We start from the raw sequence: 19,990 nt of genomic DNA on the forward strand, positions 1-19,990 counted from the left end.
GACCTCCGCGGGACTCGCTCCAACCAGTCTATATCCTTCTGATGTTGAGGGCTCCACAGCTGGATGCAGAATTCCATGTGGGGTCTCACCAGAGCAGAGTACAGGGGCAGAATCCCCTCCCTCGCCCTGCTGGGACACTTCTCCTGATCCAGCCCAGGATACGGTTGGCTTTCTGGGCTGCCAGCGCACACGGCCGGCTTATGTTCAGCTTTTCATCTACCAGTACCCCCAAGTCCTTCTCCTCAGGACTGCATGATCCTTCCACAGGAACTCTTACTGTTGGGCCATGCTAAAAAAACCCCAAGGTATTTTTAGGTGTGCATTTACCTTTTGAATACTCTCTGTACTTAACAGTGCCTTGCATAAAGCTCCTTCTCATCACACAGCACGTGGCACGCCCTCAGCATGCCGTCACCTTTTGTACATTCCAGGTGAAAAATCCATCACGTGGATTTTCAATGCTTTTCCTTCAGAAAGTAGACTCCATGCCTACTACTCCTGAGATAAGATTTGTCTTCCCTGCTGGTATGCAGCACTGCACTCTGAGTTAGGTTTTCTACCGGCTCCTGGGAGAAAGCAGGCAAAACACACAATTCCCACATCCCTCTTCTGACAAGACTCTTACAGTAGCACTGTGGAAAGCACCAATTTTCCTACATAAACTGCAGGACAGAGTTCAAGCACACCATCAAAAACACAAGAAAAGGTATGTTTTAATCTAGGCAAACAGTTAAGGCCTAAATCCTGTGCCTTATCCTTCAGTTAGAATTCCACTTAAGCTTTGGGACATATTTGTAGGACTCCATGGAGGAATTTTACCGCAGACGATTGACTCTTCTTTACAGAAAGACTGATTTACACAGGGACTTTGCATGGACAAAAATGACACTCACGCTGTCTTCAAGAGCTTTTTCCATTACAGAACTGTGGTGAGGAGGCTGCTAACAGAGATATTTAAAATCTGATCACATTGCATTTTAAAAACAGTTCTTACTCACTGGTATAATTTTCTGCCCTCTGTCCCGACTCAAAGAAGTTCCTAGTGTTATCATTTGTCCTTTCTTGGACAGTTTTAAAATGTGTCTTATCTTTCACCTTACTGTTCCATTTTAACACATCTACATAAGCTGCTTCTACAGAAATGGCTGCCTTTCGGTATCCATCAGAAGACACCAAATCATTCTGGGAATCATTGCCTAGACCTTCCCTTCAGGAAAGAGTAAATCTTCCAGTTTGTAATCCTGGAAGGAAGTCATTCCCTATCTCCATCCAAGAAAATATTACTTTCAAGCTGAAGCATTCCTGGTTTGATCCCCAGCCAGTACAAAAAGGGGAAGAGGTAAGAGATGGCCTGCAGCCACCTTTGTTTCCTTCATCCCCCCTCCACACAGATGCAGCTGAGGGTGAGCCCAAAGGTATCGACTCACCCGAACTGCCAAAGGTTCAGAATCCCTGAGTGCGATTTGGATCCCAGTGACGCAAATGGGAGCTCCAGCACTGACATCAGTGACTAGCAGAATCAAACAAACATATCCTACAGCTCCAAATCAGGACGGCACTTAAGCACAGTATTAAATCCACCCCTATTAGGGAATGCAATTAAACATATGCTTACAGCTAAGCGCAGCTGTAACTGTCCCTGAACAAAGATGCATTCCTGAACTCAGGCCTTCTTCGTCTTTGAAAAACCTTAAAAATCAGAATCCCACTCTTGCAATGGATCTAAATCCTCTGATGTTCAAATTTCTACTACAGACCGGAGTGGCTATAAAACTTTAAAATTAGTTTAATCTATTTTTCTGACCTCAAACACAGGTTATTTTCCACTAGCACTGGAGCAGCTCTAAAATACTCAATGTTCCATTAAAAATGCCATTTTCCACCGTGAGCGGCCCTGGGACAGCAAATGTTATGGAAAAAAAACTTCAGCTCCGGATGGGATCGTGAAACACGTGTTTAAGGGAAAAAAAAAAAAAAAGGAATCCACACTATAGGATGCCCTTAAAATATTCAGTGTTCAAAAACAAATTTCCTCCAACCTTGAAAACCCTATGAAATATTACACGCCATAAAAATCTTGGCCTACTAACTAGTTGCTCTAAAACATTGGATATGTCTTCAGAAATTCTTCCCCCAGCTACGCAGAATCTCATAAAGCATTCTGCATTTCCCATTCAAGGGCAAGGCAGAGCTGTGCTGGCACAAAGCACATTCTGCTGCACGTCGCTAAACGTCTGCCTCGCCTGGGAGGCTAAACCCACGTGTCATCTGTCGGAGGAACCGATCTGGGTCAGTAACGTGCGTGCTGTCGGTTATTCTACGCTCACTAACACCTACAGTGGATTTAGCATAACTTACAGGGCAGCTTCTTCGATTGGTACACCTCCCAGTTTTCTCCAGTCACCAACTGCCTTTCCATTCATCTGAATGATGCTTGAGCAGTCAACTCCTAGCAAACCCTAAAAAGCCCAAACCATGCTGCTACTGAAATTACCTGCACGAATCTTGCCAGCTTCCCTGGGAATAAGTCTGGGATGGAGAGGCAGCGTGAGACGTTCTGGCACTTGGCATGACCCTCCAGCCTGCCCTCTGACACTGCCACCTTCTCTCACCATCTTTCCAAGCTGCTACCTCTGCCTCTCCCCACCAGCCATGCGGCAGCCCCTCTTCCTCGCTGGTAGCAACATCTGGCACGATTTAGCTACACTCACTGACATCTGGTGACCTCCTTAGAGGGGTTCCTCAAGCACGACCCCTTCCTGTCCCACCCTTGCCGCAGCCCTGTCAGGTCCTGTTTAGTTCTTTGGCTGTCACCTTAAAGACAACTTGATCTTTTTTACAGCTGCAGAAGTCCAAGGCTAATTTTTTTTTTTTTTTTTCAAAATCAGGCATTTAAAATAAGGCAACTATGTTTAGGCAACTAGATAAGGGGATCTGAGTTACACAGGGACTCAGAAAAGCCAGCTGGACTGGATTCTGTGGTCAACCCCCAGCAAAGACTCGGTTGGTGCATTAGGGCGATTCTGCAGCTCAGCACTGTTATCAGAGACTGTTTTGCCCAACTGGTTAGTAATTAACTTTCACTTTACTGAACTGCCATGTTGTATCACCAAAGACCCAGACATTATGGGGGAAAGCAGACGCCTACCCACTCAGGGACTTGGAATGTATAAGCACAGGACCTGAAGTCCACTTAACTCAGCACTGTGTGTCCAGTGATGGGACGTGTAGGCAGAGAGTACTAAAATAATGGCATTTCTTTAATGGCCTTTCCTCCATATATCTTCCCAGTTTCCAGAACCAGAGGTAGCGCTTACACCACCATGCTTATTCACTAATACTGCTCTTCTCTCTACCTTTTCTAGCACTACTATATCCCTTTTAAGGTGAGATTAGCAGGTTGAAAACAGGAAGGTTTGCAAAACAAGCAGGTGGCTTGTTCACCACAGCTATAAGCAACAGCCAATTTATATTTTCTATTCTTTTGTCCGTTTCTCTGCCGTTAGTTCAGATTTGCCTTGATGGACCCCCCCGCAGGGCATGTGCCCATGGTCCCACAGAACTAAGCAGCATGACTCCACTAATCTGACTCTGACGCGCCATGAGCGCATCTATATTTAAGGTTCTTTGCTCTGAACGTACATTTATTCCACAAATATCAGTTCTGGACATTCTTTGTCCTCATTTAGCTATTAAACGTTATTTGTGTGATCCTGCTGCAACTCTTAGCAGAGAGTTTTAGATCTCATTAGCCTTCATAAATCTTGATCCTCCACAGCTTTAGCCAACTAGCTCTTCACGTTCTTTTGCAGAACTTTTTTATAAAAACGTTGAATATCACAAATCCCAGGACAGAGTCTTGGGACACCCTTACGGTAACCTCTCTCCACTGTAAAATGTGACCACTTGCTCCCTCCAATCCTTGAATCGGGTACTCACCAACAAGCTTTACAACTATGAGCATTTGTTAAACTCCACCTAGGGAACTTCTTGACAGCTTTTTGAAAATGGAAGTAGGAGGTACCAAGGGACTACACCCACCTGCTTGCTGAGCATTCCAAGAACTCAAGTCCATTTTTGAAATTTTGCCCTTCTCTACATTCCATCTTAACCCTTCCTGAACTAGGAATTTGAAGGAAACCCCTGCTCCAATAAGGGAAGCTGGGAGAGAAAGGGAGAAACACACACCAAAAGAAGCAATGCTGTAAAACTTTCCACTCTGTTTTTTCACCCCACGTAGTCTGTAGGCTCTATCTACAAGGAGTAGCAGGTAGTGGAGGGCATCAAGAACGCACTGGTAAAGAGACATAGTCGGTACCAAGGTCCCAAAACACACCCGATGTCTGTTTGGAAGAGGGCTGCTCCGGACTACTTGGTGAATCTTGCCTGGACCCTTGGACTTAGTGCTCATCAGTATTTGGAAAATACCAGGTACAGTCCCCAGGAAGAACTTTCAGTTTAGTTATATCCCAAGGGATTCGATTTTCACATTCCCAGATTGCTGCAGGACACAAAGTGACACACAACTAAGGTTCTGAAGTAAGTGGTTCAGTCCTTCCCGCTTACGCCTGAGCCAAACAAAAACTCTAATGTAGATGCACTTATAGTAAAAAGAAGCGTAAGATCAAAAGATTATCCTTTTATTGCACTAATTATAAATCGTGTCATTCCTTCATCATAAAATAAATCTGCACTTGCCCCTTTAAACCTTTGAAATCTATTGCTAACATCTTTTGGAAAAACACACACAAAAACTAAAAGAGATTAAAAAGCAGAACCGGAGGTATCGAGCTGCTATTTTTCTTCACCAATGTGTCTTCTGAGGGGTTAAGCATAGAAGACAAAGAACAGCATCAAAGCTATGTTTGGAATAGTGTGGGTGAACGAAGGAACAGATGGAAAATCAAATTCTTGATTTATCTGGACCCGTTTCAAGTTCCAGTGCTGACAGCAAGTGACTGGTCCCTCTTGGTGAAACGTATGTGCAAAAAGATGACCCCCATTCGACAGGTTTTGTGTATTTCTCACAACTGTTTTTTAGCAATATGTTATTCTTCGAGAGCCAAAACAGATTCGTAGGAATGCAGAGTTCGGATGAAGGTGGAGTTTCCAATTTTACAAGCCTCGGTGCCAAGACATTTCAGAGACGCGATGTAAGGTAGGCAGGATAAACCACCTCAGCCCAGGACTTTCCCTTCTCCCTGCTCAGCAGCAGGTGGCAGACAAGGCACATTTTATGTATTCCTTAATCTTTTCCCCCTTATTTAACTGAGAACTTTCCAGGTTTCACAATAAATGGAGTCTGACAGTTTTAGTTTATTTTAGTAATAATCACAAGACGATCTTTTCTGCAAATACAATAAATGTTATCCAAGAGTAATTTGGAGCAATCAGTATTGATATTTATACCATGTGTGTTGATTGAAAAGCTCTTGGCTGTAAGAACGGAATATGAATATATCCAGGATGTTATGAATACGGTCGTGTGGGAGCTATAAAAGTGAGTTTATTATAATTAGTGGAAAAATAGTCTTCTTACAAGTTAAAAAGAGACGAGGAATCGATACCATTAGCTCCAGCTGTTTAGCTAGCTTTTCTCAGTCTATTCCTTGGTGTTCTTCTGTTCATTAGCATACGCTGCTCTTTAGCATTTCAAAGTTGGGTTTTTTTCCATCTGAATGTGATTTTTGGAGTGTGCAAGACAGACTTTCAAAAGGACAAAAAGAACCAAATCAGTGACAATGAAAAAAAGAAAAAACCCTGCGGTCAGCTGGCTAACGCTGGATGTAATATTACACCTCACATCCTGCCCGTTCAAACCATCAAACAAGAGCTGTCCTGTGTAATGTGGCCTAATGAACCCCCAGACCCCCAGGTGGAATATCCTTGGGTCTCTTCGGGCCTGGGATAATTAAAGGGTGTGTTGTACAGCCATTAGCCAGCCCGCAGAGGAAGTCGGGAAGTGAATCTTTCCCCAAGTCACCTCCTCTCCACCTTTCAAGACTTGGTCACACTGTTGGGTAGGCTGCTCCTGCCTCCAGCAGAAGTCCTGCTCTGTGGCGTGGTATTCTCTCCTAAACGAACTGCTAATTTACCATTTTGCATCTATGTGCCATTTTCATGTGTGTTTCAGAAAGAAAATTCCTGAATAGACCTTACACTGGTAGACCCAAAATACAGAACTAATAGAGAGATTTATTCACAAACTATGGTCTGAACAACTATAACGAAAGTATTATAAATTATCCAGCCCATAGCAAAGAAAACCATGCAGAAATCATGGCAGCCAAGAAACTTAAAAGTAATTTAAGAATTCTGCTAGTGACATGGCACCAATATTCTCCACACACACAGAAACCTTGCTCATTAGATGTTCCTTCCTACGGAGAACCATTTGGTGGGCTAACAAGAGTCCAACAGATCAGATGTATCTGCTTGACACATCTGACAAGGAGAAAAGGACTCTTAGAGACTCATGCGGTGTCTTTGTAGGAACTGAACTTTTAGAGGGCATAGAAATGTATTTTTTCTGATGCAAACTTTTATGTGTCTGATAATTCACATGATGTTTTACTCGCACTCACAGCAAAACTGCCATCCTACTACACTGCAAATGGATGTATTTTGGGGTCCCACTTCTTAGACAGACACATTAGCATAAAGAGCTATTAAGTTCAGTCTTCTCAAGACAGTGGTTTATTGCTTTTCATTAAGGAAAGGACATCAGAAAAACTCCACTTACATCATTCCGTAAGTTTTTCTGCTCCTAGGCTTGGTGACATTTTAAGACATGCAAGCTCTATTTTATTCACCAACAGTAATACTTAATTCCTTGGCAATGATGGGAAATAAAGCAATTAGATAAATCATTTTTTAAGTCAACACTGGTGTCTTAGCATAACTAAAGTTTGGCTTGTGAATATACACAATTCTAAAGCATTTGGAAATCCACAGTCCCATGTGAAAATATTAATTTATATTTAAATTGCTAACTGCTTACCCATCCCAACAATATTAATATTAACAGCGTGACATTAACTCTGCTGAATTTGTGATGTAGGTCAGTTACACGTGGAGTTGCCAAACCGCAGTTGGAAAATATTACTTCACCAAAGAATTAGCCCTGGTACAGCAGCGAAGAGCGGAGCCACGTGGCCTAGCACGTGGCAGCCTGGCGCCACCGCCGCACGCAGAGCTGTTTGCGTGTATGCGTACATTTCTGTCGCGACTCTGGCTCGGTATCAACACGCTCTCCAACACGCACTCCCCCAGCAACGCGAACGCGCACGGCACGTGCCTTCTCTGAGGTCTCTCCTTGCGCTCCCTGGCAGCATTCATTGCCATCGGCGCTTCCATGCCTTGTCTCCAACAAGGCCCAAAAGGCTGAACTTAGCTCGTTAAATATTTGACAGAATATTGCCGCTGCGGGTTAAATCTAACAATTTAAACTTAACAGATAGTAACGATATATTAATAAGAAAATATCTACCTTTCCAGTAAAGGACTGGAAAATAAAATGAAGCAGTGAACTACTTAATGCCCAAAGCTTCTGATTAACATTACTGCTGCTCCACAGATGTGGAGCTAGAAAACATCCACACGCTCTCACGGCTCAGCACTTTTCCTTGCGTCCTTACCGCAGCTGCAGTCTGATGCCTCTAAAAGGTAAGTTTACTTCACTGTCAGGTTTAAAGTTCTATTAATCTATGGCTGGAGATTTCATTTTCAGTTTTAACAACAGTCTAGACATATGTGCATCTCAAACAGGGATACGGAAAGTTCTCTGATGAGCAAGTCAGCTGGCCGTGCTTGCTCTTGCAGCGAGGCAGTCACTCACCCGTGGGCTTTAAGGTCTGTAGCACAGCCTCAGACCACTTTGTGGAAGGAAAAGTGCTTTTAAAGGAAAGTCTGTCTGAACATGTGCGTGTGTGTAAATTCAAGTGACGGACAGAAGAGAAATAGGACTGGTGTGGGTGACATGCCTAATAAAAAATGACTAATGATCAATGATTTTCTGCCTTCACCGGTAATTTCTTTCAAAATGTAAGGTAAATTTCTCATTCTGACATTACAGGGAACTTCAGGGGAGTTCTTGCTTACCTTTCACTGGACATTCAACCATAATAGTTGCTCCAATTCTTGCCACGATTGTACCTCCAACAACTGCTGAGAGATTGCTGGCTTCCAGATTTGTGACATTTAACACAGAGGACAAGATGACAGGAATCTCTGAAATTGAAAGGATAACCAGTTTTAAAAGCTTTATTTGACTTTTAAACATAGATCCTGTGTTTAAATTCAGCATGTTTGGAGCAGAATTCAGTTTGCAAAGCAGCAGCCGAAGAGACAGGTGGGATAGACAGAAGCAGACTCAGTTCCCATCTGCTGTGGTGTTAGAGCAACGAGGCCACCTTACTGCCACCTGTTAGACCCGGCAGCTTCAGGGATTGCCAGCACAAGAAACTATTCCGCACTGGAGTGGGGACGGGTGGTTATATAGGTAAAAATAACAATACATGCCCGATCCCATGGTTGCTAAAGTCTTACCTGCGCGCAGCAGCAACGATGTTTCCATATCAAAGCCGAAGTCATTAACCACCAGGCATCCATATGTACCAGCTTCCTTTGGAGTAGGATTCTGAATCTGCACTTTCCCAATGGTGTCCAGGATCACCCTGCGGGATGTTCAGGGAGACATGAGTTACTACCCTCGGACAATCCCAGCTGACTCTTCTTGTGAGAGCTACAGATACAGCAGCAAACCTCGTTTTTTGACATTTTGCGCTCTAGAACAGCGCACATTCCAACAGCTCTGCCTCCTCTTCAGTGGCAAAAGGGGAGCACTAAGCAATACTTGCATAGAAGATTCTGCAGCCCTTTGGAGGACAGAGAGTTTGCTACTACAAACCAGAATCCCTCGAGAATAAATCAGACTGCCACAATTAAAAGTATTAGGCTTGGCAAGAACCTCATTTCTCCAGAGCCAGCTTGGTTTTCAGCTGGACTGGTTAATTCACAAAGGTATGGTCTAACCTGACTCCCAAATTACTGGTGTGTTTTGCGTTTGGGTGTTTTTGGCGGGGTTTTTTTTGCTATTATCATCATTAAAGCAAAAGTCTTTCCACCAAAAAATCTGAAGATGTCTTGAATAGTTTGCCTGCCACCTGAGAGGCAAGATAGGCGGGAGCATCGCAGGCTGGGGGAGAGGCTGAAAACAGCAGCCTGGACTTCCCCCCTTGTTACCTTTCACAGTACTAAGTCAGGAGTTACGCCACACATTCATCACATCCAAAAAAACCCTGTAGCCCTGGCATTCTCCCACCCTGAGTACACTTGGAAAAGTGAGAGAGACACACAAATACTAAAAATACCGCTGCCTCAACAAGAGAAGCCGCCTCAGGCATGGCCTTTCACAAACCCAGCCGGCAGCCAGCCCATTTACCTCCCCACGTTCTTTTTCAGATGCAGTACTGTTAATGTCACTGGCCTCCGAGTACACCAAAGAGAGAGGGATTTATGTGTACAAAACCTTCCTGTAAAAAAACCAGGAACAAAACCTCCTTTGCCAACGTATCCCTTAAGTGCAAGAGTATCAGTCTGGGCTAAAATGACAGCAATTCATGGAAGCAGACATTGGGAATCAAACATACTCGTGAATAAACAAAACACCAGCATGTCCAAAAAATTAAAGTATCACTTGCAACAAATTAATGGGAAATTATACGTATTTCACAAACTAAACATAACTGATGGGAGCTACATGGTTCCAAAAACATTTGCCCTGTTAAAAATGGCTTACTTTTGGTGTCTTTGCTTTAATTGATAGCCCTGCAGAAGTATATTTTTCTTGGCAGTGAGGTTAATCAGTTAAGTATGTTGAGAAATACCCCAAAGCACCTTTATCATTTCAGAATCGTTTTTTTCATTACTCAAGAGCTAGCTATAATTCCAAGAGGCTCACACACTAAGATAATGATAATATTATCAGGTGACCTTCTAATTTATCATCAATGAAGTACCAGTATTTGTTCAGTCTTGAGCAAGTATCTGAATGCAACGCACGCTTGCTGTACTTGTCCTTCAGGTATATTCTCAAAAGTGATGGTAATACAGGTTCTTTATCATTTGGTACTCCCCTGTCCTCAACAGAAATATTTGAAATTCTAAAGTATCGGAAAAAAAGTCCATAAAAGAGAATTCTTTCTTTTTAAACTGAAGTTCTGCCGCTACAGTTATACCCAAAGATGTCTGAGTTGAAGGACGGTGAGGGTGCCAGTGATATTTTCCCTCCTTAAAATGAGCAAGGACTAAGTCTTCATCTACGCCATAGCAGAAGTTTTTAATGTGCTCCCACAGTATCTGATATATGAACAAATCCAGGAGCCTTCTGAATTTGAGTATAAATGTGTTCCTTTTCTGATGCAGCTGAAATGATTCAGGCAGATCACAAAATACACAGTTAGGACATGTGAAACACTTCACCTTGTAGAAAGAGTCATTCCTCCCCCATAATATCACGGAAACGGTCACACATGGATGTTAGTAAAGTCAAACAGACACTTGAAAAAAACCCAGAATTACTTAAATAAAAAGATGGAAGGGGCAGGGTTCATGCTTATCTCATTGTAACAACAGTATGTTTTAATACTGCACAGCAGGGCGGATTTTTACAGTTGTTAGCGACATAGTCAGCCGTTCAGAAATAACAGAGAAGATGTTCACTTACTTCTCAGAGGCTTTTAATGTCTCGCCATCTTTCGTCCAAGTGTATTTCACGTCAATGATACCAGCTGTTTCACACAGGAGATTGACAGCACGTGTATTCTTGGTCAGAAAAACCACATTTCCAATTCTCACAGTTACTGTTTCGTTGAAGGAAACTCGAGGAATTTCCTTTTGCCTCATAATAACTGGAACCTTCTGGTCAAACGTTAACTTATCAACAGTTTTTGTGCCGAAACGTTCAGATCCATTAGGTGATTTGACTGTGAGTTTTGAGGCAAGCTTCTCATCCTGGGCCCCCTTCCACTTTTCAGTAGTGGGTTGTGGAGGCCTGGATAATTCGGCAACTAACTGATAAATGACCTGGGACGCCAAGTCATCACTGACTTCTCCATTTTCAATGAGCTGACTCATGTTCCTGATGAGTTCTTCAAACTGCACAGTGTCCATGCTGTAGGCGCCTTGCAGAACTGCTGCCTCCAGTCGCTTATTCTTGAATTCCCGAGAGCCGAACTCTTCTGCCGAATTACCCCCTAAGGTGCCCAGATTCCGCAGAAGCGGCTGATCGTTGACTTGCCTGTCACCCAGATAGAGCTCGTTCTTCTTACTCCACATTTGCCACATTTTGCTCATTTTATGCCATTTGGCCCCGAAGCTGTTGGCCTCGTTGTGATCTGTGTTACTGGTCTCACTGGCCTGTTTTCTAAGATTTGGTGGTTCGATCAGTCGGTTGTTGGTACCAATGAGTTTGAGCACAAATGTTTCGTGCACGGAGCCTGCAACACACCGGTACACACCAATATCAGTAGCTTCCAGACTGTGTATTTTCAGCGAGCCTGACTTAGTGATGCCAAGTCTTTTAGAGTTTTGTAAGTGCTGTCCATCTTTCTCCCACCGGATAAGGGACTTCTGGAACCTTCGTACAGGGCACTTAATTACAACAGATGTTTTTGGAAGCAAGTAGGCACGGCTTCCTATGGTAAAATTGATGCGCTTCTCCTGTCTCGTTTGAATATAGACTCGGTGAATGCTGACAATCTGAGGTCCATGAGCAGAATACTTTTCTGGAAGCTTTGGTTTAATCTCTGAAAGAAAACAAAGTGCTGAAAAGTATCTAATCATCGGCGCTCACTCTTACAAAATCTGCTTTTCACAGGGCGCTTGACAGAGCTTTTCCTGACTTTGTTCAAGTCACACTGCAACACGCTGAGCTTTTATCCGAGTCACAAAAATGTGAAAACATGAACAACGTGAAACCATAGCATTCCCCTGCACTAGCCAAGAATTCTAGTACTTCTTCCCCCAGTCTCCTAACAACAGAGAGATACCAGCACCTATATGAAGGACATACATGGTGCACACACCCTTAAATGTATATATCGAGGTACTATATAATACACTAATTAACACTGTATGTAATGCTACTGTGGTTATATTTCCTCTATACTTCCTATTGCTGCCTCAGAAAGAGTAAGCATGAGGGGAATGGAAAATGTGAATCAAAAAACGTGAACCCGTTACGACCTTCCCCACATTTGAGCAGTGCCAAGTGCAGAATGACCCAAAAAGAACCAGGCCTAGCCAAAAATTAAGGCTCCCCATGACTGTTATTTAAGTTGCTGGCTGGCCATGCTGGTTTGAGTCAAGCCAAACTGATAGCAACGTAGGAGGTGGAAGAAACAGCCAACAAAGACGTGGTACAGGCAACAAGCAAGGCCAACCCGTAATCATTGGCGGAGGGTAATTTCTTTGGGTCAAAAGAGGAGTTGGTCACAGTGTTGTGCCAGGAAAGCAGGGAGGGAAGGGAGGAAAGAGAAGTAAGTCAAAATTTGGAGGGGTCGAATACAGCAATCAGATGAATCGACAAAAGCAGACAGTAAGCACATAAAGCTTTGTGCAGACCGGGTGTGGAGACAGTGGGTACTGCGAAGCTCCTCCTGCCTTGTACAGCAGGTGCTTGGATGCCTATCGGTTTCTAGGGAGCTGCTGGAATGAACGCCACCACGGGCAGGCTCTCCCAGCGTGGCTGGACAGCGCGCCGGAGCCCACAGGAGAACGACGTCTCAGACACCACGGCGTTGGCAACCGCTGGGCCCCGCTTTGATCAGCACAACTGATCTTGCTAAGAAAGCACGAGGTAGGTGAGGAACAAAGCGCTGCAGGAGGCCTGGAGCAAGGGCACGCGCCCCCGAGCTCATTCCATGCACGACGAAACTGGCCAGCTGGGAAGAGTCGGGAAACACTCTGCCTTGGTGCTAGAGAACAACCCAGTTGCGCCCGGAGACCCAGCCTGCCGGCATGCGATGGAACCTAAAACTCAGAGCTGGCAGAAGGAGTTGATGAGCCAGGAAACGGACACACGGATCAAACCGCTTCTCGGCGTGCCGGCATCTGAAGTCATGAGTGCTCTTCCACTGGGCAGGCACAGAAATAAAATGACAACTACACTGATGGCACACCAGTGACATCTGAAAAACTGCACGCTTCTTATATGCATGCGCTTCAAATAGGCTGTGAAGAAATAGGTGAAAAGCTAAATGCTTGAAGCATTCAATAAGCGTGTACACTCTACGAACTACACCCTAGAGTGCATTCTTATGCTTATAAAACAAAATGGTTATTTTCAGTGTTTGGGGTAATGAGTTCAGACCTGTGGGGATATCACGGTTTCATAATTACACAGCTTTTACATCAGTATTCGTTATCCAGACACACGGTTCCCTCAACCATCTCACGTGCTACAACAAATAAATCGCTTTGGGCACTCAGTTTGCTAAAACTATTGAAGTAGCGTCCTGTTTTTAATAAGTTATTGGGCCCCAAATATTTATTTTTAGGGAAGCATTCCAGTATTAAATCTTCCCCTTCCAAAATCCAACTTACAGACACAGTAAGTGTAACTTTAAACACACAAATTAAAATACTTCAGGCTGCGCTCTGTTTACACTAGTTATTCCAACACGGAATTAAACCCAGTGCATACTTATAAATATGTTAACAAGTCTCATCCATTTCATACTTTAAAAAAAGACAGACCACTAACGCTCATTAGCAGTTCAACACTAAGGGGTGTGTGCATTTTTACTGGTGACTGGTGAGCACGGCTAGGAGTGAAACAAAGTTCAGAGCTGCCGATGGCAGGCCACATAAATACATAAGGTCGCGTGAGTATACGAGGCCACGCAAGTGTGCATTCTCTAGTCATCCAGTCTTGCAGCAGGCGAGGTAACGGACTGCTTGGGAGAGGTTGTTTCCCACAAGGTCAGTCTTGCTGAAGGAGCCGTTGGCCCTCACGCTCACCTGGTACAAACGCGAGCCCATGACCTCGAATGGTCCTCCGCAGCTTTAGCTGGGCGCCAGGTTCTGGTGACTCAGGGCTAGACTGGTGTGATTCTTATTTCTCAGAGCCCACAGTCAGGAATGTTTCTGACTTAATAGGGCTCATTAAGTAGAAAACAGCTACGATTACTAGTCCCCGGGCAAAAGATTAAGTCTAGAAAGCCTCAGCACTGTCATGAGGCAGTAAAAAAGGAGCTATCTGGGCAACAGAAGCATCTTGAGGAGGCACATCCAGAAACACTGCTCCCAAAGGCAAGAATCCCTGCCAGCACGCGCGCCACACACCAGACTGCTCTCCACCGAGTCCGCTCCACTCTGCGGCTTGCCCATCCCAGGGCCATGCCACGTTCCTGCCTTCTGTTCACTGCCCCTTCGAGGCAGCCTGAACCCATGGCTGCAGGAGGAGGAGATGCCTCCTGCATGTCCCCCTGAATCCAAAACCTGTTTCTGCAAAACCCAAGCTGGAACTCTGGCTACGGACATGCCCCACTCCTCCCCGTGCCCTCCTGTTCCCTTGACCATGAACCGCTGGCAGATCCAAGCTGTAAGCGCTCCCTGGTTCCAAACGGCTGTGGATGAAGTGAGGGGCCAGCGATTGTCTCTGCACCCCCTCGGTACAGCCGCATTCCCTCTGCCATCATCCTCTGTCCTGCTTTCCTGGCACCGTGGTGGAAGCTGACAACGTAACTTTAATATCAGTCTGCGCTAAGCAATTTGCAACCCAGCTACTCTGCCATTCAACTCTCCACAATTAATTAAATTCAGATAGATATGCAGCTCAAAATATTTTATTAAACCTTATGCCAAGGACATTCCTGAAAGTCCACAGGGCTTTATTTAAGTGGAGTTTTGAACCTCAGGATTTTGGCATGTTAATCTGAAATGCAGGCCAGGAAAAGAAGTTTCATATTATGTATGAATCAGTAATTATTCTATTTCTTATTTTGTTTTGTGAATAATTTTTAAAGCAAAGCTTCAAAACGTATAAAGTAGCTATTTCTTGACAGCACTACGAATTGGGTCAAAACATGTCTATCTCTGTGATCAAAACCAGGCCATGCATGAAGGCTTTTGGTTTTCACCCACCTCAAAACTAGAAACTCCCCTTTTTTCCCTTCCTTTCAGTGCCCTGCTCCCCAAACCTACAAACTAATACTCTCCTTTACACAGGAAGGAGAGCACAGGTCCAGACACAGGGAACCTGCATTTAGAACAGCGTGTTCTAAATTACCATCCGTAACTGAAGACACCCTGTATCAGTCAGGTATTTCCATCGGTGTTGGGCACATGCAGTTAGTGCAACTGCCGTCGCTATCATAACCCGACTGTGTCCAAATCGTACAATTGCTACAGACAATCTCTCTGAAAAGATCTTTATACAGACAATAATAAACCACTGGATGTTTTGAAGAGGCTCTGTATTGTCATCACTTCCTGGAAAGCTCATGAGACTGGGATTCTCATTTCTACGAGGGAAGATAGAAATTATACCTAGAGTTATCACTGGCACAGAGTTTCAGGTTTTGAATTCCGCCACACTAAGCAAAATGTCCAGTGTAATACAAATGTACAGTGAAAAGACAAGCCAGAACTGGATTCTTATCTTTCCTTATGTCCTTTGTAATTTATACTCAATTTATAGATGTTTTTATTTTTTGCAGTCGGGATAGTGTAAAGGATAAAGGGAAAATCAGATGAAATGTAGGTAAGTATTAGGATGAGAGGCATGTACTATTCGAATGTGTTCAAAAACTACTCCTTAAGATCATAACCTTTATTACTGACTGGCAGGAAAAATAGAAAATTAAAACAATCCTGTTATTACTGGTCTAGTAATTATGACACTCGGTTCGTGCCAGATTAGTAATGTTGTGAAAGTACCGGGAGATGAGTGAATTAACCTGTATACCGATTTTTCCTTATAAACAGATCGTTCCAAACCAGCAAGAAGCTGCACCAGGTCACATACTTACTGTTGCAGGCGCTCATCTGACAAGACCTTACAAGCAGCGGCGGAGACAGACCGCTACACATTGATCCGTTTAATGTGACATATTGGCCCTTCGCTGTTAGGGTTTGGCAGGCAAGTTTCCTTCTCTGGATTCCAGCACCGCAGCTCACTGAGCACTGTGAAAGGAAGGATGCAGTCAAGCTAAACGTGGAGTCCCACACCACACATGCTAATTTTTAACTAGGTTGGTGGAGTTTTTTTTTTTTTCTTCTGAGAGAGCGAATACGCTCTACTTCATATGAATCTTTGTGTTATCCAGACATTAGACTCTCTCCACCTCTCCAGGCAGTAAGAATATAAGATAGATACTTTGTTCCAGCAAGCAACTCAGGAACAACTAAAATAATAACATGACAGTATTTCTTTATGCCCAACCATGGGGAGAACAGAGCAGTGAGATCTAGCATCTGAGAGGAACAATTCAGCACATTCTAAACAGACTGTGTCAAGTCTCTCAACCCTCTCTCCTGGTTTGTACCACACGAATCTTTATTTGCAGCTTCCAAAATCACGTCTATAAATCTTTTTTTGCACTGCGAGTGGTAGCAAGTTTGCATTAAATGGGAAAGAGGACACATTCCAGAATAATGCAAAGATTGGCTTTTTGGAAGCCCTATTATGAAATAATTGATGGCTAAACACGTCTGGTAGAAGGCACGCAATGCATTACAGCCCGTCCTTCAGGAACTGAACCACAGCTCAGGAAGGGGGAGGTGATCAGTCTGACTGTAGGCAGGGATGCACAGCAACTCCATGCACACTTTAGTTCAGGTATATTCCTTGCTGAACCTTCAGCTACCCTATAGATTTATGGCTCCAAACACCTTATTCACCCAAGCAGAAATCTTCCGAGCTCCTGTTGCAATTGAAGGTTTTGGTTCATCCTTGTTGGGGGCTGCTCACCTTGGACCATTCTCCTACGACTAGCTGAGGAGGGCAATCAACTTTTGCACATGGTTTACTAGTTGGCAATTTCAGCTCCTGGCAGGTATCATCAGAGTGCTTCAGGAAACTTCCGTCTGTCAACAGCTGCTTACAGTACACTCTGCGGGTCTGAACCCCTCCTCCACAAGTACGTGAGCACTACGGAGAAGAGGAGAAAGCAGCATGTGCACCTGCATAGACATCTGTGCTCACCCATCACGCTTACTCCACACAAACACTTTAAGCTCCCCGCATCCACCCCCCAATTACGGTCTCTTGAAAAATGACACCCACTTTTAATTAAAAAGCAAGTAGCATGCAGATAATTCTTCTGTTAAAATGTTCAGCTAATGCACTAGAGATGACGAACCCCAATTGAAAAGTCACAGCACCTGAATGCAATTAACTAGTAGAAATCTTAAAGAGAACTGTGCACCTTACACGTAGATCTATCCATGTCCCACATCAGCTAATATTCCTGGTGGGATTTTAGGGAACTTTGTCCTTGGGACAAAAAAAACCCTTCAAGAGGCGGAGTTTGCAAAAGCAGGTCATTGTGTTTGCAGTGCACAGATGAGAGGGGATGTTGGGTGTAACTGGTACCCAGTCTTCTGCAGTTTTAAAAAGGACTTCCCACCTCGTCCTGTGACTACCCACTGGCGTAACAGCCAACAGTAGTGCTGTTGACCCTGGAGTACTTTGTTCTAACGAAATCAGTTGAAACACTGAATGTTCCAAAGTGTAGGAGCTGCCTTCCATGTCATTCCAGCCAGCGGATGGCAAGCACCTAGCCAGAGGAACACATTTTAACTCTCTCCGTAAGCCAGCCATACCTGCTGCCACTCCTCGACGTGCCAAACAGGGAGACAATCAATCTGGTTACAAGCTTGTAAAGAATGAGGCTTTTTGTCCTTGCAGTCTTCTGCAGCAACAGCAGATCCTCCCGGCTGCTGGCAGTACACCTCCCTCGTCTGTATCCCAACCCCGCACGTCGCAGAGCAGCGTCTCCAGGGACCGCTCTGCCACCTGTTCCAGAGACAGACAAGAACTCGCCTCAGACCGAGGAAGGAGCCATCGTACCCGTGCAGACCCCAGCAAAAAGGAACTGGATCGTTACTGATAGATGGCTAAAAAATCCCTTGGGTTTGGCTGCAGTGCAGAATTTTAACTCGTTTTACAAACTTGCAGGTAGCAAGGAAACGCAGAAGTTATTAACAGCAAAGCAAGAGTCACTACCAGACAAATTCAACTCCAGCATTTTGGACGTAAGAAAGAAGTTCTTCACCGAAAGGGTTATCGTGCACTGGAACAGGCTGCCCAGGGAGGTGGTGGAGTCACGATCATCCCTGGATGTGTTTAAGAGACGGGTGGATGAGGTGCTGAGAGAGATGGTTTAGTGGCGGACAGATCTGGTTGGACTGGATGATCTCTAAGGTCTTTTCCAACCCAGTGATTCTATGATTTACTCTCAGAATGCTCCTCACAGCAAACAGCCTGTTGGCAACCTGCTGACATTTACATTTTTTAGTGTAAATATGTAAACAGACCTTTCTGACATGTAAAAAACTTCCTTTAAATGTGTATATGTTTTCTATAAAACATCCTGTTCCTGTTAAATTCTTCCCTACATTCTGCAAGAGGAGGTTTCTGCAAAAATGTAGACACAATATGCAAAGGATCAGGGACATGAGAGATCAAGAGTGGGTTAATACGGCTGCACATGTCAAAATTGCACATATGGCCCTTTCAAGTGACCAAATTAGCCAGGTTTTCTTGGATTTGGACCGGGTTTGTTCTTTTCCCAGGATCTTCAAACAAACATAAGAGCCGTTAAGAACTACGAGGGGCTACTAAAGAAGCATGAAATTAAAATAACTTTAAATCACAATTTGACTTTTTAAAATTATTATTATTTTAAATAAGGATAGAAAGTAAATATTCTCTGGGATTTGTGTGTGTGTGTGAAATTGCCCTAAAATTTTCCTCATACCACCAGAAGAGTTAAGGCTGTTTTTCCAACTCTGGCAAAAGCCTACACAGAAGAGATTTATTTCAGAAAACATTCCCTGTTTTATTAGTGAGATGTGAAGAGTGGGAAAGGAGTGAACAAGACCAAAAAAAAATCTCAACCCCAAAACCTTGTTAAAGACAGAAGTAGTGAAATTGCAACCCAAAGCAAGACCACAGCCCTGCAACCTGAGCCCTTTCAGAGAAAGCCAATGTTTGTATAAGTCATCTTAACCGTTTCTTTGCCCCCACAATTTCATCGTGACAGCGTACCTTGGAGGGCAAAGCTTCGCATTGCAAGCACGGGTCATTGGTGGTGGTCTCTTGGAGTTGTCACACAGGGTTTCATTGACGGCTTCTTTTGTCTCCACGTGCAGACACATTGCAATGGCTTCTTGTGTTCCTGGATCAAAAAGGAAAACACTCATGACACGCTGATCGTGGAAGAGATTTCTGTAAAGCTTATTTCTCAGTAAAAACCTCCAGACACTGAGGTAGATGGCAGACGTAAAATTAACTTTTCAAGTCATAAAGAACACTGAGTTAGTTTACAGATTTAATACTCAAAAGATATTTGTAAATTATATCTAGCACTTCTGTGATATTTAAAAGACTTGATTTGAGATTCTACTGCTCTAAACCCAACAGAAAACAGGTTTCTCTGTCTGTCCACCATCAGATGATACAGCTGCCTGGTTCCATGAAGGCCTCAAGCCAACTAGTAGTTCCACTGCCAAAATCACGGTAAAAGTGATTCCTTCTCATTCCCCTGGACTTTAAGGAGCTGAAGATCTGCAAGAAACGTAATTTAAAAATGCAGAAAACTTGCAAAATTATAGTCAAGAGAATGGCTGACTCGAGAGAGAACCTTTCTCACAGGCACTAAGAGGTGGGATAGTTTTGCTGAAGGCAGCAAATCTGACGCAGCCTACAGCTTTCCTTACTCGTGAACATTCTTGGCACCTTCAGATCATAGAATCACAGACT

The 19,990-nt window shown here is 43.9% G+C and overlaps 1 protein-coding gene across 1 annotated transcript in view; it reads right to left on the reverse strand.

Annotated features, from left to right (window-relative positions):
- Positions 1-19,406, reverse strand: part of LOC104514165 (ADAMTS-like protein 3) — a gene marked incomplete at both ends in the record, with an annotated part of 32,129 nt that extends 12,723 nt beyond the window's left edge. Inside the window, 7 exons of the mRNA XM_010157738.1 lie at positions 8,101-8,229; positions 8,548-8,675; positions 10,727-11,807; positions 16,035-16,188; positions 16,976-17,155; positions 17,830-18,022; positions 19,277-19,406. Of these exons, the coding sequence (XP_010156040.1) occupies positions 8,101-8,229; positions 8,548-8,675; positions 10,727-11,807; positions 16,035-16,188; positions 16,976-17,155; positions 17,830-18,022; positions 19,277-19,406 (1,995 nt within the window). The remainder of the gene's footprint in view (positions 1-8,100; positions 8,230-8,547; positions 8,676-10,726; positions 11,808-16,034; positions 16,189-16,975; positions 17,156-17,829; positions 18,023-19,276) is intronic.
- Between the last annotated feature and the right edge of the window lie 584 nt (positions 19,407-19,990).

Source organism: Eurypyga helias, unplaced genomic scaffold, assembly GCF_000690775.1.
Source record: "Eurypyga helias isolate BGI_N326 unplaced genomic scaffold, ASM69077v1 scaffold42878, whole genome shotgun sequence".
Classification (NCBI taxonomy): Eukaryota; Metazoa; Chordata; class Aves; order Eurypygiformes; family Eurypygidae; genus Eurypyga; species Eurypyga helias.